Source organism: Acanthamoeba castellanii (assembly GCF_000313135.1).
Source record: "Acanthamoeba castellanii str. Neff unplaced genomic scaffold scf7180000084711, whole genome shotgun sequence".
In the NCBI taxonomy this organism is placed as follows: domain Eukaryota; phylum Discosea; order Longamoebia; family Acanthamoebidae; genus Acanthamoeba; species Acanthamoeba castellanii.
The window spans coordinates 64,343-89,192 of record NW_004457391.1 but is presented as its reverse complement, the minus strand read 5'-3'; the positions used below and the strand labels follow the sequence as shown (position 1 = coordinate 89,192).

Genomic DNA, 24,850 nt, shown 5'->3' with positions numbered 1-24,850 from the left:
AGAAAAGAAAGGTGAGGTACCACAGGAGTTAGGCAGCCGTAGGTGCAAACAGATTTGAGCACCAAGCACAAGACAACGACTCGAGTAAATTGAAGAAGAGGAGCTGCGGCTGTATCTGGAAAATACAACGGGTGTAGAAAAGCTGCCGCCAAGCTCCCCCTCCTGCGATTTGTACAAATTTCGTCCGTTTGGTACGCCTCCCAACGCAACGGTGAACTTCCTTCAAATTTAGGAGGGGGCGAGATTCCATTTTGATTTTCGATTTTGCGTCATCTTGAGCAGAAAAAAAGAAAAAAAATAGATGGCTTCGTGTGGCATGACAACGACAACGACGGCAAGCATGGCGGCCGGGTTCGGATCCAGTTTGGGCGCGCACCGAAGCGGAGTGCCGACGTGGCGGCGACTCCTGCCAACCTCCTTTCTTCTCGCCTTCATCGCCTTCATACAAAGGCACACGCCCCTTCCTCCCCTTGCACACGCGTGCAAAGCTCTTCCTCCTCTTCTTCTTCTTCCTCCTCCTCTTACTCGTATTTGTGCGTGCGCTCAACTCAGCTGGTGGAACACGATGATGGCGAAGAACGCGCCCGACATGGCCTGGATGCGATGCGTGGGGATCACCATGGGATTCCCCGTCGAGGGCCTGCCCGTGGACATCTCCTCTCGCCTCACGGCCTTTCACGCCCTCCGCAAGAAGGTGCTTGCGACCGCAGTTTTCCCCCCACGATCAGCCTCTAAATTGTGCGCGTGCGGCGTGTGGTGTGATGGCGGTGGTGTGCGCGCGTGCGAAATTGTGCACAGTTGATGAAGATGGCCCTGGCCATGCTGTCGACCGGCCTGAGCGCACTGAGGATCATATTTGCCCCGAAGCTGCTCGTGAAGAGGCTCCTGCTGGTGGCCTCCCTCCAGGTCTTCGCCGCCATCATCGCCAAACTATACAGCATTCTGCACTTCATCTACTACGAACTAGGTGCGCGGCCCTCTGCTCGATGTGTGTCGTGCGCCGTGTGTTGCGCGTGCGTGCGTGCGGCGTGTGGTGTGATGGCGGCGCGCACTAATTAGAGATTGTGCACCAGGCTCGCGCCAGCATTCCCTGAGGCGAGAGATGAAGAAAGCCCCCGCCTATGCCGAGTGGGCCAAGTTGGCCAAGGAGCTCGACGAGGTGGTCGGCAACGAGAAGTGGAAGACCGAAAAGCAGTCGCCCTACTTTGACCACGAGCTGATCGAGCAGAAGACCGAGCTGTTCAACCACCTCATGCAGACCAACGATGCCGAGGGTCTCATGTGGCACCTGCGGAAGGGCCTGCTTCGCGTACGTAGACATGTACATCGACGACGAGGCCATTCGCGCGCCCACACGTCAATGTTGGTTGGCTTACTTTGGCCGGCTTTCTGTACACACGCACACAGAGGCAAGGCGGCGTTGGGCATGCCGACCTGTTCTCCCGCTCGCACGTCGGCACCAAGTATGTGGTCGAGGAATACATTGACCAGGTACGAGTCATGAATCGCTTGAACCACGACACGGCACTCACGTCATGCACATGACACATTTCTTCACACACTGCTCGTTTTCGAACCAGGTCTGTAAGTCGCTGCGTTTCGTGTTATATACGCCCCTTGTCCCGTACTCGCCCGCCGAACTGCGAGGGGTGCGCACCTACCGCCTCTCTAGTGGGACGGCTGTCTTTGACTCGGGTTCTCGCTCGGCTGACGACCACCATCTGACCGCTCAAATTCGTCACCGCAACAGGAGGACTCGACCGAGGAGATGATACTGAAGCGGAAGCTGCGCTTCTTCCTGGAGATGCGCCACTCGCTCGGGCGTTCGGCGCTCTTGCTCTCGGGCGGCATTACGCTCGGCATGTACCACTTGGGCGTGGTGAAGGCCCTGCACACCAACGGCCTTCTGCCCCGCGTCATCTCGGGCTCCTCGGCCGGCTCCATCGTAGCCGCCGTGGTGGGTTCCGTCACCGACGAAGAAATGCCTAACATTTTTGTTGGTACTTGAACCACACACGCACACACGCACACACGCACACACGCACACACCACACACGCACACACCACACACACACGCACACACCACACACACACACACACACACCACCGCACACGCACCAGTGATCAATGCTGATGTTCGTTGTTCTGTTCTTTTCGTAGAGGGTTACCTGAATCTTAACTTCTTCGAGAAGAAAGAGGCTGAGTCGAAGCAGGGCTTCATGTCGAGCTCCTTCGCGCGCAGGACCAAGCGATTCTTCACCCAGGGCACTCTGCTCGACATCAACGTGCTCAAGCACACCCTGCAGGCCAACCTCGGCGACATCACCTTCCTGGAGGCCTACCAGCGCACCGGGCGCATCGTCAACATCAGCGTCACCCCCGCCTCGAAGAACGAGTACCCCACGCTGCTCAACTACCTCACCGCCCCGCACGTACTCATGTGGTCCGCCTGCCTGGCCTCGTGCGCCATTCCCTTCGTGTTCGAATCGGTCGCGCTCATGGCCAAGGACAAGAGCGGTACAGTAACCCTCCGCCGCGCCTCTGTCAGCCTGCACCTCGAGTGCTGCAGTCTAATGTAATGGTGCGCGGCCGCTTGGGGGGGGTGCAGGTAATATCGTGACCTACTACCCCGAGGGTCTCACCTGGCAGGACGGTTCGCTGGAGTTGGACCTCCCGATGGTCAAGCTCGCCGAGATGTTCAACGTCAACCATTTCATCGTGTCGCAAGTCAACCCTCACGTCATCCCCTTTTCTACCATCGGTACCGTTCTCAAACGTGTGTTGTGTGTGTGTGTTGTGTGTGTGTCGCGTCCGTGGTGGTAGCTCACCTCTCTTGGCGGCATGTCGCCGGTTCCTGGCAGGTTGGGAGCTCAACCCGCTCACCAAGCTGATCCACTTCACCAAGGCGGAGCTGAAGCACTACGCCCAGAATGTGGCCGCGGTGGGCCTGCCGGGTCCGATATCGTCTGTGCTGTCGATCTTCACGCAGAAGTACGAGGGCGACATCACCATCAAGCCCCTGAGCCTGCAGCTCAAGAGCTTCCAGGGCCTCCTCTCCAACCCCACGTCGGCGAGAGTCGCTGCGGCCATCAGGGAGGGCGAACTGGAGACGTGGAAGCACTTGTCCATCATCAAGAACCACTGTGACATCGAATTCACCATCAACGAGTGCATCGGCACCATAAAATCGCAGCTTCAAGGTACGTTATTGTTTCTTCTTCATCCATCCATTCCTTGCCTTCCTTCCAGACCACGCACTTACAGTTGTTTGCTCGTGTGTGTGTGTGTGTGTGTGTGTGTCGTGTGTGTCGTGTGTGTCGTGTTTGCGTGTGCGTCGTGTAGCGGTGGAGGGACGCGAGGGTCCGAGGAAGACACTGGCCGAGGAGCTGGTGCTGCGACGAGAGTTCTCCGCCGTCGCCATTCCCGGTCACGACATGGGCTCCTCGTACTACAGCTACCCACGCGACGAGAGCGACGACGACGACAGCGCCTAGCAGTTGGCGCCAACAACGTTCGGTCGTGCGATCGGCTGGTTGTTTGGAGTAGGTGGTGAGCGGGCACATCCGTGGGTGAAAGAAGAAGGAAGAAGAGGTGTACGTAGGTGGTGGCGGAGAACTGAATAAAGTTTGTTTTCTCGACTCATTTTCACGGAGGTTTTCTTTTCGGAGTGATTTCTTTTGTCCGCGGAAAAAAAGAAAGCAGAAGCACTTCTTGTCCGTTACTGTTGCGCAAGTGCAATCGATCCTGAAAATCGAAGGAGAGAGGAAGCGAACTGCTGTTTGGCAGACGGCGAGGACCAACTCGAGTTGAGTTCCTTACATAACCTGCTTCGGCCATGTCTTCTGATGATGGTGGTCTCGACATGGGAGAGTCGTACCCCTTGTTTTTTGGTCGCATTTAGGCACAAATTCAAATATGGTTTATCTTCCATTAAGATTTAGGATTAGGTTTTTTAAATAAACGATTTTATGTATTTAAATAGAATACTTCTTTATTTGGCTTCACAGTGTGTTGGACCCCATCGTGGACGTGCCGTATGTCTGGTTCAAGGCGCACATCACGTTCCGGGTGCTGAACTTCATCTTCTACGGCCTCATGGTGCTGGAGATCCTGGGCCTCGAGCTGTACAGCAACCTGGCCCGCAAGAAGATCCTCAAGCCCTGGAAAAAGGCCGCTCTCCTCACCTTCTACCTGTGCGTCATCGCTCAGGCCGTCGGTACGCGCCACCTCCGGTCACGCACACGCACACGCACACGCACCACCGCACAACTGCACACGCACCACCGTACGCACTAGCTTGACGTTTGCTGCTCTACACGCACAGTGCGCATCGTGTTGACCTACCACAAGGACCTGGGCGCCAAGTATGTGCTGAACCGCTACATTCCCGTCCTGCTCTCCTACACCATCTCCATTCTACTCGTCCTCCACTGGTACTGTCCCGCGCGCAAGTGCGTTAGAATCGCATGGGTTGATCTGATCCATCATCATCAATGCTACGTCGTCGACAGGTTGAACAAGATCAAGCGTCAGGTCTACCGGATATGGCAGATGGGCTTCATCGTGCTGGGGTACCTCGGCTTCTTCTTCGTCGTGTGGCTCCAGGTCAACTACGCCGTGCGGGATCAGGCGTCGAGTGCGGTCGACAAGTTCTACGCCGTCATTTTCTCGCTGCTCAACATGGTCCTGGTCATCGTGTGCGTCTTCATCTTCGTCTCCTATCGGTACGATCATATACGCCGCTTTGCCGTTCTACCTTTCGTTCCATTTACATAGGGTGTGTGCGGTGCGTGCGGTGTGCGGTGTGTGCGGTGTGTCATGTGTGTTGCTAGGAATCGATTTGGGCGGTTGACGCGGTCGGCATCGACGACGGCCAAGTACTGCTACTTCGGCGGGTGCGTGCTGTGGGTCGGGCTCATCGCCATCCGCGTGTTCGTCTTCGACATCCTCTCCTACTACGTGTTCGACGTGCTCCACAGCGAGACTCTGGTCTTCGCCAACGAGGTCCTCCCCATCTTCGTCGCCATCGCCATACGAAAGGCCGGCGATCTGTTGCTCAAGCGGGACGACTACGAAGTGCGCAATCTTCTTCTCTCTTCTCTCTTCCCCTTCGAGGCTGTGATGATTCACGACTGATGGGTCGTATGACGCAGTCGATGCGCGACGCAGGGATGCCGGGCTTCGTGGCGATGATCGACGACGGCATGTCGAAGCCCTTCCAGGTCGACTCGTTCGACGCACTCAAGATCAAGGTCGGCACCCTGCTACTCTACGACAAGCTGCTCGGCGAGGGCAGGAATTCCAAGTACGCTGGCCCAACAATATTTCAGCAACGCACACGCGCCTCACGCACGGCTTTGACTTGGTGCGCAGAGTGCACGAGGCGTCGCTGTTCGTGGTGTCCAAGCTCGGGTTGGAGGATCAGGAGAACAACTACGGCGTCAAGGTGGCGGTCAAGCTGTTCAACAAGCCGTTCGCGGGGTCGACGCGCGAGTCGGAGATCGTCAAGAAGATCGGCAAGCAGAAGGGGTTCATCAAGTACAAGGGCTACATCCACACCCCCGATCACCGACTCGGTACGCACCGCTCGCGCGCGTCGTGTGCGGTCACATGCGCCGTGCGTGTCGTGTTGTGTGGTGACTAAAACAAAAAACGCAACTCTGCGTATGGCCCTACGCAGGCATGGTGATGAAGCGCTGCGAGTGCGGGCTCATGGACATCTTCCGCAACTACGGCCTCACCTATCTCGACACGCTCGAGTACGCCCTGCAGATCGCCAAGGCCATGCAGTACCTCCACCACAATCGCCTCATCCACCGCAACCTCAAAGTCAGCAACATCCTGGTACGCACGCACTCACACCCACCGCACACACCCACCGCACACACCCACCGCACACGCACTGACTGACGTACTTGGCTGATTGATTGGTTGCTTGCGGCAGGCCAAACGTCTTAGCGACGGAGACAACAAGTGGCGCCTGATCATCTCCGATTTCGATCTGTACAAGCAGCCCGAGCAAGTACCCCTCCCGGAGAACACGAACCAATCCTATCTCAAGGCCTATCTGCCTCCCGAGGTAAGCAACGCCGCCATGTGCGGCGTGTGCGCGCATGTGTGTGCGTGTGTGCGTGCGTGCGTGCGTGCGTGCGTGCGATGATGTGTGCGATGGTGTGACGCTAACAAGGCCTGGCAACAGATGCTGAACAAGGGCAACTACAGCTACAGCGGTGACTTCTGGGCCTACGGCTGGATAGTGATGGAGATGACCAACGCGTGCGGCTTCTCCACGTTCATGCTCAACCACCTCATCATCCGGTGTCGATTGACCGATCCCGATGCGCGAATGAACTTTGACACCATCATCCACAAGCTGGAGAAGTTGGAGGAGCGCCAGGGCATGGACCGCAAGGACAAACCGCTCCAGAAATTCGTACGCGTTGCGTGCGGCTGTGACACACACGACACACACGACACACACGACACACACGACACACACGACACACACGACACACACGACACACACGACACACACGACACACACGACACACAAGACACAACGTTTTGTCGTCTGATCTGTGTTGGCGTGAACGTGTGCGTGTGAGCGCAGACGATCGAAGACGGCTGCGACCAGCTCGAGCGACAGTACTCCAAGATGAAGAAGAACGAGAAGAAGGAGCGCATGCTCATGGAGAAGCAGAAGCAGAAGGAGCGCGAGCGATCGCAGCACGAGGACCGTAAGCGCGACAAGAAGCGGGACAAGAAGGCCCCCAAGCGGGTCACCAGCCGCGGCAGCGTGCGCGGCTCCGACGACGACCACACCGACGACTTCTCCGACAGCACGGACCGCGAGGGCGGCAGCGACTACGACGACGACGGCGCGTCATCGCGGCGCGGCGGCGGACGACGAGGCTCGCTGGCGGCCAGCTCGCTGCGGGAGTCGTCGTCGTCCGTGACCTCATCATCGTCGTCGCGCAAGGCCGACAAGAAGGGCAAGAAGGGCAAGCGGTCGGCCGCCAAGGAGGAGGAGTGGGAGCGCGAGCGCGAGCGCATCCGGCAGAAGGGCAACAAGAGCGGCGGCTTCCTGCCGGTCACGTCCTCCTTCCTCCCCACCAGCCCGCGGTCGGTCAAGGAGATGGGCACCAAGCTCACCAAGCTCATCGACATCTGAGAAGAAGCTTCTTCGGACGATCAAAAAGCCACAAAAAATAATAAGATGTAAAAAGTATTTATATTAAAAATAACAAAAATATGGAAAATGAGAATTCAGGAAATCATTCTCGTTTATTCTTATATTTATTTATTGTTTATTTTAGTTGACCACCGGCGGAAGAAGAGGAAGAAGATGAGTGCGGGCGGGCCGGCGTATAAACAGATGGCGCCGTTGGGTGGGTCGGGCGACGCCTGGCCGGGCAGTGGCCTTTGGCGCCGCGTGGGCCGCACCATGTTCCGCACCAAGAGCGTCGAGGAGGCGCTGGCCGACCGCGACGACGACGGCAAGTCCCTCAAAAAGTGCCTCAACCTCTACGAACTCGTCCTCTTCGGGTATCCCGCGCCCATCTCCACTTCATCTTTCATCATAATCCTCATCCTCATCATCTCTCTCCGTCACTTGGCACCCGTCGTATTTATTTTGCATTTTATTTTCTTTTTAATTCGAATTCTGACGCGGGCCGGAACATGGTACTTAGGCTCGGGTGGATGATGGGCGCGGGCATCTTCGTGCTGACCGGCGTTGCAGCCAGTCTCAAGGCAGGACCCGGTACATCACCCACCACACACCACACCGGTTGACCACCTTGAAGTGGTAACTAACTACCAAAAAAACAAAACACAAAGCAATCGTGCTCTCCTACGCGTTTGCCGGTGTGGTGTGCGTCTTCTCCGCTTTCTCCTACGCTGAGTTCGCCGCCCGAATACCCCTCTCTGGGTCAGCTTACACGTACGCGCCTGCCCCACGATCGTGCGTGGTGTGTGTGTCGTGTCGTGCATGTCTCATTGATCGTGAGTGTCGTTCGTGCTTCTAGGTACGCGTACACGACGGTGGGCGAGTTTCCTGCGTGGATCATTGGTTGGGATCTCACGCTGGAGTACATGATTGGCTCAGCTGCCGTTGCTCGGTAACACTTCTTTCGCTTATTGCCATGCAACCACCACCACCACACGGCCTCTTGCTCACGCTCTGCCCACGCGCCTGTGTTAAATAGGGGATGGAGCGGGTATGTGCGCGGTATGCTGACGGGGGTGGGCATCGACTACCCGCTCTACCTCACCCACTGGCAAGTGGGCCCGTGCGACGTCGACATCACCGCCGCCCTGTCGGTCGTCGTGCTCACCAGTACCGCAGCCCTCTTTTATTTATTTATTTATATATTTATTGCTTTTATAATGGCCTGACCCACACCATCGGCCGTTAGTCGTCATCTGCTTTGGTATCAAGAGTCGTCTCACTTCAACGGGCTGATCGTGGGCACCACGGTCTTCTCCATCCTCTTCATCATCGTCCTCGGTACGCGCGTACCACTCCTCCTCTGGCCTCCAGCGAGCTGATCAGATCCGGCTAACACTCTCACACACACGACACACGCAACGCGCACGACACACACGACACACGGCACACGCACACACAGGCGCGTTCTATGCCGATCCCGACAACTGGGAGCCGTTCATGCCTTACGGCGTCTCGGGAATCTTCTCCGGGTAGAGTTGTGCAGAGCTTGTCCCGTCCTCTTCACTGTTCGCGTCATCTAATCATCAATGCCTGGCGTGTGCGGCAATTGCGTGGCGTGGTGACCAGGTCGGCCCTCATATTCTTCGCTTACATCGGATTCGATTCCATCTCGGCCGCCGCCGAGGAGTGCAACAACCCACAACGTGATCTCCCCATCGGTTCGTTCTTCTTCAAAATATATATTACTATATCATTATATACTTAAAAATATACATGTATCGGGTACTATTTTCCACAGCTCTTCGGCCTGCTCACATCTCCTCTTCGTATACCAGGAATCATGGCCTGCCTGGCCATCGCGGGCGTCCTCTACAGCGGCGTGGCTGCCGTCATCACCCTCATGGTACGCACCACTACCCGCCAGCCGATATTGCCACTTGGGCGCGCCTGAGAGGTCGTTGACGTGGTCGCAGGTCAAGTACGACGAAATCGACCTCGAGTCGCCGCTTTCATCCGCGTTTGCCGCCCGCGGGCTGGGCTGGGTACCTACCTAACTACCGACGCGCTCTCGTCTGTACACGTCAATTGCCTGGCAATTCAACTCATCGCCACACATTCTTGGCATACGCGCAGGCGCAAGTGATTATCTCGATCGGGGCCTTTGCGGCGCTTACGTCCTCCATCCTCGGCGGCCTTCTCTATCTCCCGCGTATTTATTTCACCATGGCCCGAGACGGTAAGTACCTAGAAACAACGCCACGCACACACCGCACGCACGCACGCACGCACCGCACACACCGCACGCACGCTGACCTGATCGCGCGCAGGGCTGATGTGGCCCATCTTTTCGTACATCCACCCCAAGACCCACACGCCCCTTCCGGCCAGCATTGTCACCGGTACGCAGCACAGCACAACCGAAACGAAACGAAACGAAACAAGAAACGAAATGAAAAGAAATTCTCACAGTTGCCACGTCGACTTCTAGGAACCATGGCGACGGTGCTGACCCTGTTGGTCAAGATCGAGGTGCTGGCCGACATGGTCTCCATCGGCTCGCTCTTCGCCATGCTCATGGTCTGCGCGTGCGTCCTCACCACCCGCTACCAGCAGCCCAACGGCTCCATCACCCCCGGTATACCCCACCACCCACGCTTACCGCCCTGACACGCGCCGGCCTCTGATAGTTGCGTTGCGTGCCGTGTGCGATGTATGTCGGTTATGCTGTGCTGTGCTGTGTTTGTCTTGGCGTAGTGATGATGGTGCTGGGCCTGGTGACGACTTCGGCCGTGTGCTTCATGCTGTTGGTCAGGGACCACCCCTACAGCGCCGCCATCTTTGGCCTGCTCGCCGTCCTTCCCATCGCCTACTTCTTCAAAACGTACGCTGGCCCCGCCTTCCCTTTGCACCTTCGACGCAGCAACGCACTGACTTTTGAAGCTTGTCATAATTTGTGTTGTGTGCGGTGGTGCGTGCGTGTGCGTGCGGTGGTGCCTGTGTTATGTGCGTGTGCGTCCTTACTACACACCAACAGTACGCAGACGTTCGTGCCTGAGACCTTCAAGTGCCCGTTGGTGCCGTTGACCCCCATCCTGGGCATCCTCAGCAACATCTACCTCATGGCCAACCTGACCGCTGTACGTACCACCCAATAACTTCGCACCTTCCCCACCTTCGGGTGGTGATCGCCGTGTGCTGTGGGCTCACAAGTGTGTGTGTGTGTGTGTGTTCGGGTGTGTTGTTGGGTGCAGGCCACTTGGTGGCGTCTGTTCGGGTGGCTGGCCCTCGGGCTGTGCATCTACCTGGGCTACGGCATCCGGAACTCGCGTCTGGCCAAGCGACAAAACGAATACAATGAATTCTGACCTTGGCAAGCCAAATTGGTACGAAGCAATGGCATTTGGTTGAAGGAACGAATTAGATTGGCTTTGTTGGCGAGTGCGGTCAGAGAGTGCTCGTGGCCACTGCTCATCGCAGTCATCAGGGCGAGGGCACGGTGACGTTGCCGCACTGGACGCTCACCAGCGACACGGGCGCCGCCGTGCTGTTGTTGTTGACGATGAACCCGAACACGTGGCTCTGGCCCGCCGGGATGCCGCCCACCTGCAGGCGCCAGTCCGGCAGGCGGTAGAGGCTGTCGTTGACCAGCACCACCTCCCAGATCTGGTTGATGGAGCCCTGGATGGAGAGGAGCACGTTGGTGACGGCCTGCTGGCCCGTGTTGCGGATCTCGACGGTCCACAGGGAGCGCGGGAACTGCTCAGAGTCCACCCACGAGGCCTGGCGCGTCTGGTTGAGCGACGCCGTGCAACTCTCTGTCGTGCGATTGTGTTTTAGTGTACTGGGTGCATAGCAGTTGGAGATGTGGTGAATGTGTACGAGCAGAGGCACAGGAGAGGATGAAGGCGGCAAAAACGGCCAAGCAGAAGAGAAGCTTCATGGTTGAGGGTTGGTAGCGCTGGTAGGTGGCTTGTTGGGTGGATGAGTGAAGAATGGAGTGAGCATATGGGCCATATTTATTGATGGTCAGCAGGCACTGGCAACGTGGCCCAGCAGAGAGAAAGTGCACTGGTTACACTCCTGGCACTCTACCACCAGAAACAAAGGTTGAGGCCGCGCTGAAAAAGGCTGCCCCCTTGCAACAGATGGCCCATAGGCGCAGACCACCATGTGAAGTTGCAAACGGACCTTAGGTCGCACACAGCCTTAATGGCTCACCCCGAGCCGGTCCAATTGGTCCTAACAACGAATGACCGACCAATGGGCCCAGCGCACGGTGGCTCGGCTCTTAGCCCTGAGCGATGAGAGGTTGTAGACGAGGTGTCGGGGTGCGCCTATATTTCCCTGGGCCGCTGGGGCATGCAGAGATTGTAGAATGAGTCCTTGCGGAAGAGAGAGGCGTCCTTCCAGCCGCACCACTTGTCCTTGGTGATGGACTTGACCACGTCGGCGCCCGTGTAGTGCGGATCGAGGATGAGGAACTTGACGGCGCCCGAGTCCTCATTGTAGTCGACGCCGAGCAGCGTGTACGCCAACACGCCACCACCTGCAACGCGACGCCACTCGATCAGGCCAGAACACAAACACCTGCACATTGTGCGTGTGTGCGTGTGCGGTAGAGCGTGTGCGGTAGAGCGTGTGCGGTAGAGCGTGTGCGGTGAGGAGACAAACCGATCATGACAGGAGTGCCCTGTGTGTCGAAGTGATGCGCCAACTCGGCGCCCTTGTAGGCCAACTCGGCACCGGAGCTCACACGCAAGATCTTGCACGACAGCTGCGGCAACGGCACCAAAATAGTAGTGTTGTGAGCTGCAGCACTGGGAGAGATGATGAACCACCACATCATGCGCACCCCGTAGAGCTTGTCCAGGCACATCTGAATCTCGATCGCGCCAATCCATTCCCTCGACCCCACGAACGACGACTGCTTGTCCTTCATGTCGACCAGCATGCGCTGAATCTCTCTGTCGGCGCGCATGGAATGGAGTGAGTTGTTTTTCGAAGCTGGGCCGGTTTTGTTGGCTGAATGACGATGGTACCGGTGCGTGGGAACTGGAAGCTGGCTGTAGCCCTGAATACGAATCCAGGAGCAGATGGTCTGCATGCTCCGGTACGCACAGCCCCAGCCCTGTTTGTTTTTCAAGGAATATTTCCACCGAAGTCAGTGTTTGACCACTTCGATCGAAAAGAAAGCTCAAAGCCAATTGAGCAAAATAATTGAGGTCAAGTAACAGGTACGTACCCGGTCATCAAAATTGTCCTGCAAGTAGTGATAGTATTCGTAGGACCCGTCCACCAGATGTACGCGGCCGCCCACTGCAGCGGGCACTGGTCAGTGACGCGGCCATTACTCCGCTCCTTACCAAGGAATGCAAGCGTACCTCCAGAGGGACCCAGCGTTCGGTGCACGTCTCGCAAATGCACTGGCAGTGGGGGGAACGTGACGTCAGCACTGTGCGGGGTCCACCAGCATTGTTCTCGAGTGCGGGGAGCGGGAAACGCGCGCGTACGGCTGGCGCCTTCTGCTGGCGGCGGCACGGGGTCGAGGAGCAGCGAGTTGGTGCTCTTGAGCAGCGGACGATCCAAGGGGAGCAGCAGCTTGCGATGCAGCTGCTGACGGAAGGACCCTGCGTTGTTTGTTTGTCGTGTGCGATCGCACGCCGTCGACAAAGATGTTTCGACGAAAGTCAGAAGCCACGCCCCATTGGCCAATATATACCATACACGCTAGGCCGAGCCTCTCGTTCAGTACCCAGATAATCTTCCCAGCCGTACTGGCCCACCGGGTAGATGAGGGTGATGACGTGTGGGAGGTCGAGCGGGCAAAAATGGTAGGCCCGCATCTGGTGAATGTAATTGGGGTCAGTTCAAGCTCAGCTAAGCTAAGCTACGCCACGCTTACACACGCACGCGCGCCGGTAGTAATACTAGATCGCACCTTGTTGAAGGTGCTCGGTGTGGCGGACGCACTCAGCTGGCGAATGAAGGCGGCCGCTTGGCGAAGCTGAGCCGTCAGGCTGGCGGCCAGGCTGTTCAGCACCTCGCTCACCTTTGTCGTCTACACAACATACGATTGTACGGTCAGGCACACAGTAACTGTTGACATGTGGATTGGGCACTACTGTGTTCACCTGCGACAGCGGAACGTAGGCGAGAGCGTCCAGCTCCAGATCGTAGTGAATCTGTGTTTCCGTTGCGCCGCCGCTGCCGGCCGGGGCGTAGCTCAAGACCGGTGCCGCGACCTTGGCGCCACCGCTGGACCGCGACGTGTAGAGCTTGACCTCGACAGCAGTCGGCACTGTGCTGTTGTCCTGTGGTGCCTCTCCCTGAAGACAGAGGGAAACAGTTGTGTCGGCTTCAGCTTCGTTCGTTGGTGCCAAAGCTGATAACAGGAGCCTCGCAAACCTTGTTAGTGGCCTTGGCCTTGCTCTGGAACTCCTTGGCCGGGAACGACGCGTTGGTAGTTCGGTTGAGCAGCGCCAGCGCGGCTCCCTTGTCAGCGCCGGACGGGAACAGAAAGTGAGCCCCGTCGCCATTGATCTGTGCCTCGATCGCCTCCACCTGCTCCTGCAGAGCGCCTGCTCAAGTGGTACGGTGTGTGCGGTGTGTGCGGTGTGTGCGGTGTGTGCGGTTAGAAGTAGAATGATAGCGTTCACGACCATCAGTGGCTGCTCTGCAGTTGATCAGGGAGTACTACGAACCGAGGTCGCTAGCGCGGACAGGGAGACTGAGGCGCGTGCGGAAGAGACCAAAGTCGCGCAGCACCTGGCCGGCTTTGGCCACCTCCACGTTCGACACCTGCTCCAACGACGGCGAGGCCGCGTCTTGGCCCAGGGCCAGGCGGTAGAAGGCGGGGCGGGCGTGGGCCTCGTCCTGCTGCTCTTCGGTCGGGTGCAGCGCCTTGGCCGCTACGAAGATGGAGGTGCTGCCAGCAGAGGCGTTGGCGGCGAAGATGGAGCGCAGGGCCTGCGCGTTCTTCTCGAAGAATCGATTGAGGAGTGCTTCCCTCTGCTCAACGTTCGAGTCGTCCACGAAGCAGAAGTAGAGGCCGCGTGCTGAGAGCCCCTGGGGCAGGACCGAAGCCACGAATTTCGATTCTTCCTCCCAATTCGGTGGATTAGCGACCAGGTCCACATTGCCACCAGCCTCCACAAGCTCCTTGTTCGCGAATTCGGTGCAGGCTATGCAATTAATCAGGGCTTCCGCAGAGGTAGGGCCAACGAGCCACCCCACGCCGTAGTCGAGGGCATTTGTGGTCGCGTTTTGGGAAGGGGCCTTTGCGCTCTTGCGCTGCTTGATGGCCTGGGCATGGTGATCAAGCGCATCCAACGCGCGACTGCCCACCAGCATCTTTGGGCCTTCCATCTCCGTGAAGAGAAAAAGAAATGCAAGGAAAGGTCAAAGAAATTGTTCTGATGGTGAAGGGTGGTCACTCATCAGCTTCCTCTTCGTCGCTGTTGGCGGCGTTGTCATCTGCTTCAGCGTTGCCGTCATCATCTTCATCGCTCTTCTCCTCCTTGAAGATGAGAGAGAAGTCGTATCTGATATCGTGGCAGTGGTGGTTCATGTACTTGATGAAACGCATCGTGCCGGGATCCCTGAAGGTGAGCGCCAGCGAGTTGGGGTTGCACGGCACGGTCAGCAGCTCCGTGTCTGAGTCCATGTAGATCAATTGGCCACCGCTCTCCTACAAGCGACGACAAAGCACAAGAAAGTGAGCAACCAACGCGTGAGTGCGCTGACGTGGTGTAGCCCGAGCCGCCGCGCAAGAAAGTGTACCAGGGGAATGTTGTTGGTGGCACAGCAGAGGGTGACGTCGAGCGCCATCTCCTCGGTGGCTTGATCGTGGACGAGCGTGTAGGCGCCTGGCCGGAAGCAACGGACTGTCGGCACAGACGAATGCAGAAGAGTCAGAGAGCGAGCTCCACGGCCACTACGACAACGTGAAGCCGAAAATGAAGGGATTCTAAAACAAACAACGTCTTCCGTGTGCAGGCGGGTCGTACTTTGGCTGCTGCACTTGATGAGATCAGCCTGGGTGAGTTTCTTCAAGTAGTCGAAGAAGGCTTGCGAGTGGAGGAAGCGCTTGCACTGTTTGACGATGTCGTTCTGTGAAGGAAGAGTGAAAAAAATGAGATGAGTTCCACGCTCCACACCGGCTACCCAGGGAAGGATGCGTGCCTCCTTGCCGTCAGGCAGTATCTGGTAGTGCCGCTTGTTGGCCGGTCCGTAGATGTCCCACGGCTGGTCGTGCAGCACTTCCACCAGCTGCACGAACTTGTCGGCGTTGAGGAAGTTGTGCAGCTCGATGCTCTGCTCCTCCTCGAATTCGGCGGCGATGCCCTTCACGTTCTTGGGGTCGAGGTAAATCGGGTCGAGCCACTCGGCCAGCAGCTGGGCGGCGAGCGCCTCTTCCGACGCGGCCGAAGATGAACTGGAGACCGTCACCACCTGCTGCGTGGGGATGGGCTCGGTCTCGGGAAGCGGCGGTTCCTGGTAGTGCGGCGGACGCGTGATCGGCGGGCCGTGGAACCAGCCGCTGATCGACAGTCGCTCCTTGTCGGCAGACAGCACCTCGGCCACCTGCAGAGTGGGCCAACAGCACAAAACCCCAACACGGAGGGGTCAGCGGCCAAGCCCTAGAAGAGAAAGAGAACGAAAGCCGAAGGGCGACGGTGATGATGACGACGATGACGCACCTGATGGTAGGACACCGGGTTGACCTCGAAGAAGAAAAGAGAATTCCAGGCGGGAGTGTAGGAGGCCACGATACTGTTCGGTTCGTTGTGCTCGTCCACGCCAAACAGGTCCAGCGTGCCTCTGTGGTCGAGAAAAGCGCCGAGAAGGAAAGGAGAGCGCTTCAGGATCCACCACTCGAGAAGAGAGAGCAAAGAGGAAGAAGCGCATCAAGCGCCATACACACCCGTCCTCCTCCTTCCAGTCCTTGGGCACCAAGTAGAGAATGTAGGCAATGCGCCTGCCTTCGAGCTCGTCGTCGTGGCACAGAAGAGTGGAGCCGTCGATGTACCTCGCGCACGACATGTCGATCGTGTCGTTCAATTCCTGGAGAGAGAGCAGACATCAGGTTAACCTTGAGCCGGGTCTCTGAGGCGAAGAGGTCATTGTGAAGAGAGGTGGCCGCACCTCAATGCCCGTGATGCCTTGCAGCCAAGTGCGGAAGTCTGCGCTGTAGAGGAGGTCCTTCAACTTGCTGACGTGCGGCAAAGTGCACCCCTACGGAGGAGATGAGCAACTGGTGCAGGCCAAGCCGAACGTCATGACGGATAGAGAGTGTAGAAACCTTGAGGTCATTGCTCTGGAGGAAGTCGTAGAGGTCGTTCGACTTCTGGAGGTAGTGAAGCTCCATCACCTCCTCCTTGAGACCCTCGAGGAAGCGCTCATCGAAGACGTCACGAAGCAGAGCGTGCGGGAAGGGATCGCCGATGGTCTTATCGAAGGTGGCCTTCACCTCGGCCATCGACGCCTCGCCCGGTGCATACTTGGGGTTGAGGATGACCTCCGGCAGTGCCTCGCTCGCTGCTGCACAGACGATTGATTAGATTAACAACAGATCTTCATAAATCAAATTGCAATAGAGGAATTAATCATAAATCCAGGAGGGAGTACCATGCATTTTGGCCCTCTTCACTGGCGCTTCAACATCGATGTCTTTCCCCTTCTTGTCCACCTTCTCCGTTCGCGATCGCTTGGTTGAAGGCGCTGAGGCGGCGGACACACCGCCATCGCCTCGGCGTCCTCTTCTGCTCCGATGATGTGGGCCAATTCGTGCAGCAGAAGTAGTGGGAGCTTGAACTGCTCTCGCTGGGCTTGCGGCAGGGCCTTCCAATGCGAGAGATGCGTGATCCAATTCTGCGTGAGGCGCTCCACCAGCTCATCCAGTTCCTTCTGCGGCCGCCCAAACTTGGCTCCGAGCCTGCTAATGACCTGCTTCATCTCTTCATCCTTCTCCTCCCGAGCGCCAACCTTCGCTCCATCCTCCGGCCTGCCCTCCATCGGTGGAAAACAAAGACCTCCAGACCAGCTGACTGTGCTCAAAATATGTTTGATAATAATTCACCAGTCATGCCCTGGTCAGTTCAAGTTTAGGAGAAAGGGGATGCTGCAGCGTGAAGGTGGCTGACTGGGAGAAGAGGAATCGCTGGCGTCGGTGGTGGTGACTGCCCTTCGTCGCCGTGCTCCCGCGGCGGCTCGTTCGCTTCCCCTTCTGTACCGGATGCCGCATGCGTTGCACAACCTGTGTTGCGGGAGGGCATACGTCACCTTATATAAGGTCATAACCACCAAGAGCTCTTGAAAGGGGCCAAGGGGTACGTGGAGGGTCCAGTGGGTCCCTTGCGCCACTGGCTCGTGAACCTGGTGGTGCACTGCTCGCATGACCTGTCGTACCTCTTTGTTCGCCCCAATGTTTCGGTACGGGGCGGAGTGGCGCTCGATGTGGAATTGATTGATGATGACGATGGGATGCTGGGGAGAGAGCTGAAAGGGAACAGCGCCAGTTCTGCATCCAGCTCACTGTGGTAGAGTTGAAGGAGGCTCACTTCCGGGGGGGTGAGGCCGACACCAGACATCTTTCGGGACAAGAGCGCAATGGCGTTGGCCAGCAGGGCCATGCGATGTACCTGTAGAACATGCATGGATCCGAGTGAGTAGGCACGCACACACACCCAACTACAACTCGCAAGTTCGGAACCTGCAGGTCTTCGACTTGGGTGTGGTTATGGCTCATGGCTGGGCTTAGTGTGCGCTGTGTGTTTCAGCACAACAAGGGACAAGGCCGTACGCGGACCGCCAGAACCATGAGCAACATTAAAGGAACAACATCACCACTTGTTGCGTGACATCCCTCGACCAATGGCACCGCTCCGATGACGTCCTGGCCATAAACCGTTATTGCTCCTTGTGCCGCACAGATGGGGAGGATTGGTGGAGAGGCCGAGGTGATCGTGCAATCGATTGCCTTCTGCAGGATTACATAACCACACCGTCGCCGGATGACGTTCGGCGTTGCCGACGATGATCTGCACGACGCTGGCTCTTCAAGAAGCCCCTGGCTTGCCCCTGGCCCCTCGTCCCCCTCGGCCTCGGCCTTGCCCTGGGCCACGCCCTCTTGCCCCGTCCGATTGCTGATGACCTGGTCTGCCTGTCGCCGGCGATGTCGCTCCTCGTCCCTGTCCACGACCACCTGCGCTTCTTCCCACGTCCCGCGGTTTCGACTCTGTTCGATTCCGGAATGGTGGAGGCCGGTTGGGCTGTGGCGTTGGAGATGACGAAGAGACGAGGGTGACCGTGGACTTGAGATTCTTCTTCTTGCGGGCCTCGGTGACGTGGAAGATCGCGCGCTGCTTCTTGAGAAAGGAGGTAAGCGATCCGCAGCCCGCGCAGCCGAAGGGCACGCCGCAGTCGCGCTCGAACCGCTGCCGCAGGACAAGGAGCGTGAGCCGCTGGTCGCGGGCTTCGCCCAGGATGGCCCGGAGAGCCGCCACCACGCTCGCCTTGTCGGTGATCACGTGCTTGACGTTGACGCGCAGCAGCACCCACGGATTCGCACCGTCAGCCGCGTCACCACCACCATCGTAGCCGTCGCCGTCATCGTCACAGCTGTCTTCTTCTTCGCCAAGGCGCACTTCGAGCGAGGCTCGGCCGCTTTCAGGGCTCTGGTCCAGGGTGACGTCGATGTTTATGGTGTTGTGATGCTGTGATTGCTGCGGCTGGCGCGGGAGGACGATGAAGACCTGGTCGTGGGCGAGGAAGAACCGAAGGTCGGGCGCGTTGTGTGCGCCACCGCACGCGTGCGCCATCATGACACGAGCATCGTGGTAGCGAGTCCGCAGGACACAGCGAAGGACGAGGCCCGTCGCGACCTCCAGCAACTCGGCGTCGACGAGCCGTCGAGAGATGACGCTCTGCTCTTCATCTTGGGCGGAGGGGTAGGGTCGGTTGAACCTGAAGATGATGCTGAACAGCTCGTGCTCGGTGAAGGTCGATCTCGATCGCATGTGGGCCTGAACGAGGGGAATAGCGGCGAGCGTGGCGAGGTTGGCCTCATCGCCGAAATCGAATCGAAACGTTGATGCCTTGAATCGAGCGTAGAGGGATTCGAGGCGCGTTGTATCCACCTCAAGATCCACTTCTACTCTCCCATCTTCGTCGCATTGCACCGTGATAGAGGTTGTGGCCGAATCGGACGATGCCAACCCGCTGTTCTCCACCGCGATCAGCAAGGTGGGTCCCTCTTCAGGTGCCACTTCCAGTTCCACAACCGCTGCTTCCATCTTGGCAAGGTGAGGAGAGGGTAAGTGCCAGAGCGTTGGTGTTTTCGATTCACCTAAGCGATACTCCCATCTTTCCGCGTAAATGGAAGCGAAATTATGTACAACTCTTCAGATGAATGGAGAATGCTCTCTCCCTCTACAAATGGCTCTTTGATGAAAGGCGCTTGAAGAGTCCATTCGCTAGCGACCCTTTCCTCCCGCTCTTCTTCTCCAGACGAGATGGCTGCGGTGCCCCTTCATCCCATTCTGCATCGTCGCCTTGCTGCCGTGAGGCGAACTCCTTCTTGTCGTCGCTGTCTTCTTCAATGGGTGACTTGAAAAGGTGGAGGGTGAGCGTCTTCTCCTTTTCATCGTACTTGAAGGCCAGATCGAGATCTTCGGGATGGTTGCGTCCTGACCGACGGCCTTGCGAGAGAAACATAAGCACGAGCACGAACATAAGCATGCCTAGCACGCCATAGAACATTCGTCGCTGCCGCTCGTCTGCTGGCGGCACCATCATCATCGTGGATCGTTTCTTTCGTTCTACACTAAAATCAAAAATAAAATCAAAAGTCGTGTACGTGTTGGACGTGCACAGGTTGCACACAACATCGACGTGTCTGGCTGGTATCACTCGTCGGACTTCTCTTCTCCGCTAGGCTGCTCGGCCTCTTCCACCACCTCCTTCTCGGCAGCAGGCTCCTCTTCTTCCTGCACCGTGGTCTCCTCTGCCGCTGGCTGCACAGCTTCCTCTTCAGTCGCGGCTTTCCGCTCGGTGCTGGGCGAGGAAGGCGAAGGCGACGAAGCAGTGGCAACGGCAGCGGGTGCAGACTGTGCCGGGAAGCCGCTGACGAGGACGGCCTTGCTGATGTTGACGAACAGCTTCTTGGTCTCCTGCACGTTCTCCACGGCACTGTTGCCAAACTTGGCCTCCACCTCCTTCTTCAGCGCTTTCACCTTGGCGTCGATCTTCGCGCTCAGCTTGTTGATGTCATGCTCACTATCACACGCCACGATCGACACAGGGTGAGTCTCGTGGGCTAGATCTAGCTGAAGAAGAGGCGCGCGTACCCAGGAGGAAGAGCTTGCATAGCGCCCTTGCCTGCCTTGGCAATACCGGTGATGCTGGCCAAAAAGGCCTGGGTGACGTCCTTGAGACTCTGCGTGAGGTCCTTGACCAGGGAGGTGGCAGCCAGGGCGGGCGTGCTGCTCAAGCCGCCGTCCTCGCCCTCATCCGCGTTCTCCGCAGGCTCCTCCTGTGCGGGAGCTTCAGCGCCGATGTCCTCTCCCTCGTCGCTGCCCTCGACCGGTTGCTCTGGAGTGTCCTCCCTGTGGATGGCGACCGGCGAGGTGACACCCACAAGATAGCTCTCGGCCACACGCAGGAGCAGCTCCACCGAGGCCGCGCTCAGCTCGGACAGACGAAGCATCGCAACCTTCGACCTGTCACACACCACGCACACAAAGTGAGCGCCAACTTGGGTCTCAACATAACAGAGGAAATAAATCGTACGTGTGGTCGAGTTGGGCCAGCGTCTGTGCGGAGATCTCCTCCGGCGTCTTCTGCTTGGCCTCCACTCCCTCCTGACCTTCCGCGGCTGCTGGCGCGATGGCGTTCACAGGAGAGCGGTGAGTCTCACTCGCACCACATCAGCCGGCACGAAGAAACTGATTGGGAAGAGCCGACTTACCCTTGAGCGTGCTCAACTGCTTCGCGAATTCTTCGATCAGCTGCTGCGCGCTCTGCTTGGCCGTGGCCACGAACTTTTCGATGATCTTTCGCTTCATGCGCGCCTTCCTGTTCTGTGAGATGCATCACAGGCCGGCAGTCAGATTAAGATTCTTCATGGGTTACTCTTCTCTGGTACCGAGAAGGCTTCAGTACCAGCTTACGGAGAAGCTTTGCATCCAGCTGCCTCTCCTCTTCTTCCTCGTCCTCATCTTCGTCTTCGTTAAATAGTTGTTCGATCCTCTTGAGCGCACCTGGGATCAGCAAGTGGTTAGTTTTGCTCTCAATCACTAATTATGAGTCGGGACTAGCTGGTACCAGAAAGCTTTTTGAGCGCCTGCGGGTTGGCCTTGTAGAAAATCATCAGGCAGCTGGCGCTCAGATGCTCCAGCGCCTGTGCCATGGAATCATAAGCATCGAACGCGGAACAGTCAAGCCAAGCAAAGAACGACTGAGGTTACCTCAAGGTGGGCCTTGCCATAGGAGTCCTCGAAGTTGGATTCGAACGTGACCACCTTGTTGCGGACCACCGGCTTGGGCGAGGCGGCTGCCGGCGTACTCGCTTTCTTTCCCGCGTTCTCTTCACCGCCCGGCACATCCTCCTGTGGGAGCAAAAGCACGAACGTTGAGGGCACGGGCTTGTGTGATGTGCTGCACTGTGTGAGGAGTCCGTGTACCGACAGAGCAAGCTGTTCGATGGACTGCTGAATCTGTTTCTCGTCCAGTTCGAGGGTCTCTATGGCCTTCTTGCCCACGGCCTCGAGCACGTCCAGCGACTGCATGGTCCACTTTTGCCTGCTTGCACATTTTTGTTTGTGAAGGGCTCAGTTGGGTTTGCTCATTCATGAGTTCAAGTAGTGGTTGTTTCTGGGGCTTACCCCATCTCCACGCTTTGCTCCAGAGAGAACTGGTTCAGGGACGTCATCGTCGACTCGATCACCGACGTCGCTTTCTATAGAAGAGGCTTTGTGATGAGCTCCATTGTAGCGACAAAGGAGGAGGGAAGGTGGAGGTGTTGTTTGTTTCACCTTCTCGGCGTCCTCCACCTGCTGCTGGAGGACCGTCGAGATGTAGTCAAAGAACTGCAGCCAAAAACAAGGAAGTGTGAGTAGCGACAAGCTGATGGTCGATCATGCGCGGCACGCATCCAGGACACGTGGTGCAGGGGAATGAGCACTTGGATTACCCCTTGATCCTCTTTGTCTTTGCCATCGTGGTCTTCATCGTCGCCGTCACTGTCTGTGACCTTCTCCTTGCCCTTGCTCTTGGGATCGTCGCCGCCCTCCTGCTGTCCTCCTTCCTTCTTCTCGCCTTCCTCCTCGACCTCTTCCAGAAGGGCCGCGTTCAGCTGATCAGCTGTGTTGTGGTGACGTGGCACAAAAAATAACATAAAACAAATTGATTAATCGTGGATCAAAATCGATGTTGGATGATGACAGGCGGAGAGAGATCCTCTTACCGAGTTGGTTGGCCGCCTTGGAGGCTGTTTCGGTGACGGAGGAGACCAGGGAGGAGGTGGCCGTCCACCAGCCGCCCCATCCCCCACCCCATCCTCCCTCCTCGCCCCTGCTGGCCTCTGCCACGGGCTGTTGTTGCTCCCTCTGCATCTGCGCGGCTGGCGGAGGCGGAGATGCTTCTTGTGTCACCTGTTGCTCCACCTTGGGCGCCTCTTGCTCCTCCTCATCGGCCTTACCAGCATCATCCGCCGCTGTGGCATCGCCACCACCACCAACAGCTGCCTGCTGTTCCTCCTTCTTCTCCATCTCCACTTCTCCTCTTGCTTCCGCACTCATCTGGATCCTGTTGATGCTTTTCGGTTTGGCGCCCACCAAGTGTGTGTTCCGTAAAATCGAAACATTCTCCCAAATTTTGTTTTACGTTGGGATAGAAGCAAGTTTTATTTGCTGGGTGCGATTGGGAAGCGTTTCGGGGGAAGAGCGTCGCTCTAGGCCGAAGGCGAGGCCTGGGGAGAAGGAGAGGCGCCGGCCTGGGAGGGCTGCTGGCCGGCGGCAGTGGAGCAGAAGTTGCCCTGGAAGCGCTGGGGGATGTGGTTGAAGAAGTTGCCCGTGAGCGCCTGGGCGATGAGCGCACCCTCGACCTCGGCGCGGTCGACGTTGATCCTGGCGCGCGGGGCCAGAAGCGAGCCCAGAAGGAGGATTTCGTTGATCTGGATGTTGGTGGCGTTGCAGAAGTTCCACAGAAGGTGAGACGCGTTCAGGCCGCCGGCCTCGATACCGAAGGCTGAGAGGGTGAGGTTGCTGCTGCCGCCACCGCTGACGCCGCCACCAGTCTCGCCGGTCTGGTTGGCCTCCTGGATGACGTTGATGATCACGAAGGTCTCGTTGGAGGTGCCGTTGATGAGGACCGACGTGAGGTTGGCCAGCGAGGCCGAGGGGAGGTTGAAGATGGCTACGTTGCTGGCGTTGGCACCGGCGCTGGTCTGGTTGGCTCCGCCGCTGGCATCGAGCACGGCGGCTCCGAACTGGCTGACCGAAAGCTGGCCCGTGGCGGGAAGTGAGCAGAGCTCGTCGCTGGTGGCGAGCAGCCGCTGGCGCAGGGCCGCGAAGTCGATGCCCGAGCTGGCGAGGGCCTGCTGGCCGGTCAGGTTGGCCGCGTTGGGCTGACCCAGCAGGGGTGAGCCGACGACGTTGCCGCCCACGGCCAGTCCGCCGCAGGCGATCTGCGAGTTGGTGATCTCGAGGTTGCCACTCACCAGCAGGCTCAGCTGCTGTGCAGCAGGCGAACCGGAAGCGGCGGGCGAAGCAGAAGCTGCGGGCGATCCAGAGGCGCAGGCGAACCGGAGGCGGCGGGCGACCCAGAGACGGCTGGCGAACCAGAGACGGCGGGCGAACCGGAAGCGGCCGGAGAGCCGGAGGCCGCAGGCGATCCGCTGATGGCGCCCGAGGGGGTGGGGCAGCTGAGTGTGCCGCCGACGATGGAGTTGACGAGGCGAGCGTCACCGTTGACGGCCACGCGGCCGCCCAGCAGCCCGTTGTTGATCTCCAGCAGGCGCTGATTGGTCGAGGGGCTGATGGCCGGAGATCCTGAAGCAGCGGGCGAACCAGAAGCCGCAGGCGAACCGCTGATGGAGGCGCTGGGAGAGCCCGAGGCCGCAGGCGAGCCGCTGACCGACGCGGCAGGCGAGCCGCCCGCCGGTGAACCAGAAGCTGCCGGCGAACCAGAAGCCGCAGGCGAACCGCTGATGGAGGCGCTGGGCGAGCCAGAGACCGCGGGCGATACAGAGGGTGATGCGCCGGCGGCTCCAAGCAGGACGATATCGAAGTTTCCGGTGCCGTTGAGGAGCAGGGTGTTGCAGTTGGCGAATTGCGAGCCGGCGCCCGCTGCGGCGCTGGGCGAGGCGGCTCCAGTGGGCGAGGCGGCCCCGGTGGGCGAGGGCGACCGGGTCTGCGCTGCGGCCATGGCCAGCAGCGCGGCGAGTAGGAAGATGGTGATCTTCATGTATGTGTAGTGTGCTGTGTGCGAACGAGGAGCAGGATGGTGAAGTGAATGGAGTGAGTACCACTGACTTTATACCCGAGCGGCGCGTCACTTTGGCGATGATGGGCAGAGTTTTCGAGAGCGCGCCAGCGGCTTGCCTTCAGCAGTTGGTGACCAACCATTCATCGGTGATATTAGCGCCCAAGACAATGTCCCCTGACACACTGGACAGCCCAA

The 24,850-nt window shown here is 58.2% G+C and overlaps 12 protein-coding genes across 12 annotated transcripts in view; 4 read left to right on the top strand and 8 right to left on the bottom strand.

The window, feature by feature from the left end:
• The window catches only part of ACA1_377550 (uncharacterized protein), a gene marked incomplete at both ends in the record, with an annotated part of 532 nt that extends 490 nt beyond the window's left edge, over positions 1-42 (top strand). Inside the window, one exon of the mRNA XM_004337616.1 lies at positions 26-42. Within this exon, the coding sequence (XP_004337664.1) occupies positions 26-42 (17 nt within the window). The remainder of the gene's footprint in view (positions 1-25) is intronic.
• Positions 43-568: 526 nt separating this feature from the next.
• ACA1_377540 (triacylglycerol lipase) lies at positions 569-3,494 on the top strand (the record flags this gene model as incomplete). Its single annotated transcript, XM_004337615.1, has 9 exons — positions 569-694; positions 799-967; positions 1,074-1,309; positions 1,408-1,491; positions 1,751-2,000; positions 2,161-2,517; positions 2,609-2,761; positions 2,862-3,200; positions 3,343-3,494. The coding sequence occupies 9 exons, from the start codon at positions 569-571 to the stop codon at positions 3,492-3,494; spliced, it is 1,866 nt and encodes a 621-aa protein (XP_004337663.1).
• Positions 3,495-4,095: 601 nt separating this feature from the next.
• ACA1_377530 (non-specific protein-tyrosine kinase) lies at positions 4,096-7,171 on the top strand (the record flags this gene model as incomplete). Its single annotated transcript, XM_004337614.1, has 10 exons — positions 4,096-4,216; positions 4,325-4,451; positions 4,512-4,724; positions 4,833-5,076; positions 5,154-5,305; positions 5,374-5,576; positions 5,681-5,844; positions 5,945-6,079; positions 6,200-6,433; positions 6,611-7,171. The coding sequence occupies 10 exons, from the start codon at positions 4,096-4,098 to the stop codon at positions 7,169-7,171; spliced, it is 2,154 nt and encodes a 717-aa protein (XP_004337662.1).
• A 204-nt stretch (positions 7,172-7,375) lies between these two features.
• Positions 7,376-10,536, top strand: ACA1_377520 (cationic amino acid transporter, putative; the record flags this gene model as incomplete). Its single annotated transcript, XM_004337613.1, has 13 exons — positions 7,376-7,545; positions 8,208-8,338; positions 8,441-8,509; positions 8,631-8,700; positions 8,798-8,889; positions 9,007-9,074; positions 9,145-9,213; positions 9,305-9,407; positions 9,499-9,570; positions 9,660-9,806; positions 9,926-10,052; positions 10,206-10,308; positions 10,423-10,536. The coding sequence occupies 13 exons, from the start codon at positions 7,376-7,378 to the stop codon at positions 10,534-10,536; spliced, it is 1,335 nt and encodes a 444-aa protein (XP_004337661.1).
• A 115-nt stretch (positions 10,537-10,651) lies between these two features.
• Positions 10,652-11,111, bottom strand: ACA1_377510 (cellulosebinding domain containing protein; the record flags this gene model as incomplete). The annotated part of the gene is made up of 2 exons (XM_004337612.1): positions 10,652-10,986; positions 11,051-11,111. 2 exons carry the CDS (start codon positions 11,109-11,111, stop codon positions 10,652-10,654), a joined length of 396 nt encoding a protein of 131 aa, XP_004337660.1.
• Positions 11,112-11,505: 394 nt separating this feature from the next.
• Positions 11,506-14,521, bottom strand: ACA1_377500 (peptidase family c78 protein; the record flags this gene model as incomplete). The annotated part of the gene is made up of 12 exons (XM_004337611.1): positions 11,506-11,717; positions 11,843-11,945; positions 12,024-12,135; positions 12,211-12,269; positions 12,414-12,487; positions 12,553-12,594; positions 12,682-12,798; positions 12,891-13,014; positions 13,110-13,229; positions 13,303-13,497; positions 13,577-13,749; positions 13,873-14,521. The coding sequence occupies 12 exons, from the start codon at positions 14,519-14,521 to the stop codon at positions 11,506-11,508; spliced, it is 1,980 nt and encodes a 659-aa protein (XP_004337659.1).
• A 79-nt stretch (positions 14,522-14,600) lies between these two features.
• ACA1_377490 (2oxoglutarate and iron-dependent oxygenase domain containing 1, putative) lies at positions 14,601-17,125 on the bottom strand (the record flags this gene model as incomplete). The annotated part of the gene is given in 10 exon segments (XM_004337610.1): positions 14,601-14,858; positions 14,951-15,054; positions 15,178-15,280; positions 15,335-15,754; positions 15,871-15,991; positions 16,095-16,234; positions 16,316-16,405; positions 16,473-16,711; positions 16,799-16,891; positions 16,906-17,125. The coding sequence occupies 10 exon segments, from the start codon at positions 17,123-17,125 to the stop codon at positions 14,601-14,603; spliced, it is 1,788 nt and encodes a 595-aa protein (XP_004337658.1).
• A 338-nt stretch (positions 17,126-17,463) lies between these two features.
• On the bottom strand, positions 17,464-17,802 carry ACA1_377480 (uncharacterized protein; the record flags this gene model as incomplete). The annotated part of the gene is made up of 1 exon (XM_004337609.1): positions 17,464-17,802. The coding sequence occupies one exon, from the start codon at positions 17,800-17,802 to the stop codon at positions 17,464-17,466; it is 339 nt and encodes a 112-aa protein (XP_004337657.1).
• Positions 17,803-17,945: 143 nt separating this feature from the next.
• Positions 17,946-19,464, bottom strand: ACA1_377470 (uncharacterized protein; the record flags this gene model as incomplete). The annotated part of the gene is made up of 2 exons (XM_004337608.1): positions 17,946-18,407; positions 18,478-19,464. 2 exons carry the CDS (start codon positions 19,462-19,464, stop codon positions 17,946-17,948), a joined length of 1,449 nt encoding a protein of 482 aa, XP_004337656.1.
• Positions 19,465-19,600: 136 nt separating this feature from the next.
• ACA1_377460 (uncharacterized protein) lies at positions 19,601-19,963 on the bottom strand (the record flags this gene model as incomplete). Its single annotated transcript, XM_004337607.1, has 1 exon — positions 19,601-19,963. One exon carries the CDS (start codon positions 19,961-19,963, stop codon positions 19,601-19,603), a length of 363 nt encoding a protein of 120 aa, XP_004337655.1.
• A 113-nt stretch (positions 19,964-20,076) lies between these two features.
• Positions 20,077-22,938, bottom strand: ACA1_377450 (uncharacterized protein; the record flags this gene model as incomplete). Its single annotated transcript, XM_004337606.1, has 12 exons — positions 20,077-20,446; positions 20,518-20,889; positions 20,960-21,044; positions 21,138-21,249; positions 21,332-21,429; positions 21,494-21,569; positions 21,637-21,777; positions 21,853-21,970; positions 22,054-22,127; positions 22,204-22,257; positions 22,362-22,531; positions 22,635-22,938. The coding sequence occupies 12 exons, from the start codon at positions 22,936-22,938 to the stop codon at positions 20,077-20,079; spliced, it is 1,974 nt and encodes a 657-aa protein (XP_004337654.1).
• Positions 22,939-23,120: 182 nt separating this feature from the next.
• On the bottom strand, positions 23,121-24,634 carry ACA1_377440 (uncharacterized protein; the record flags this gene model as incomplete). Its single annotated transcript, XM_004337605.1, has 2 exons — positions 23,121-23,944; positions 23,974-24,634. The coding sequence occupies 2 exons, from the start codon at positions 24,632-24,634 to the stop codon at positions 23,121-23,123; spliced, it is 1,485 nt and encodes a 494-aa protein (XP_004337653.1).
• Between the last annotated feature and the right edge of the window lie 216 nt (positions 24,635-24,850).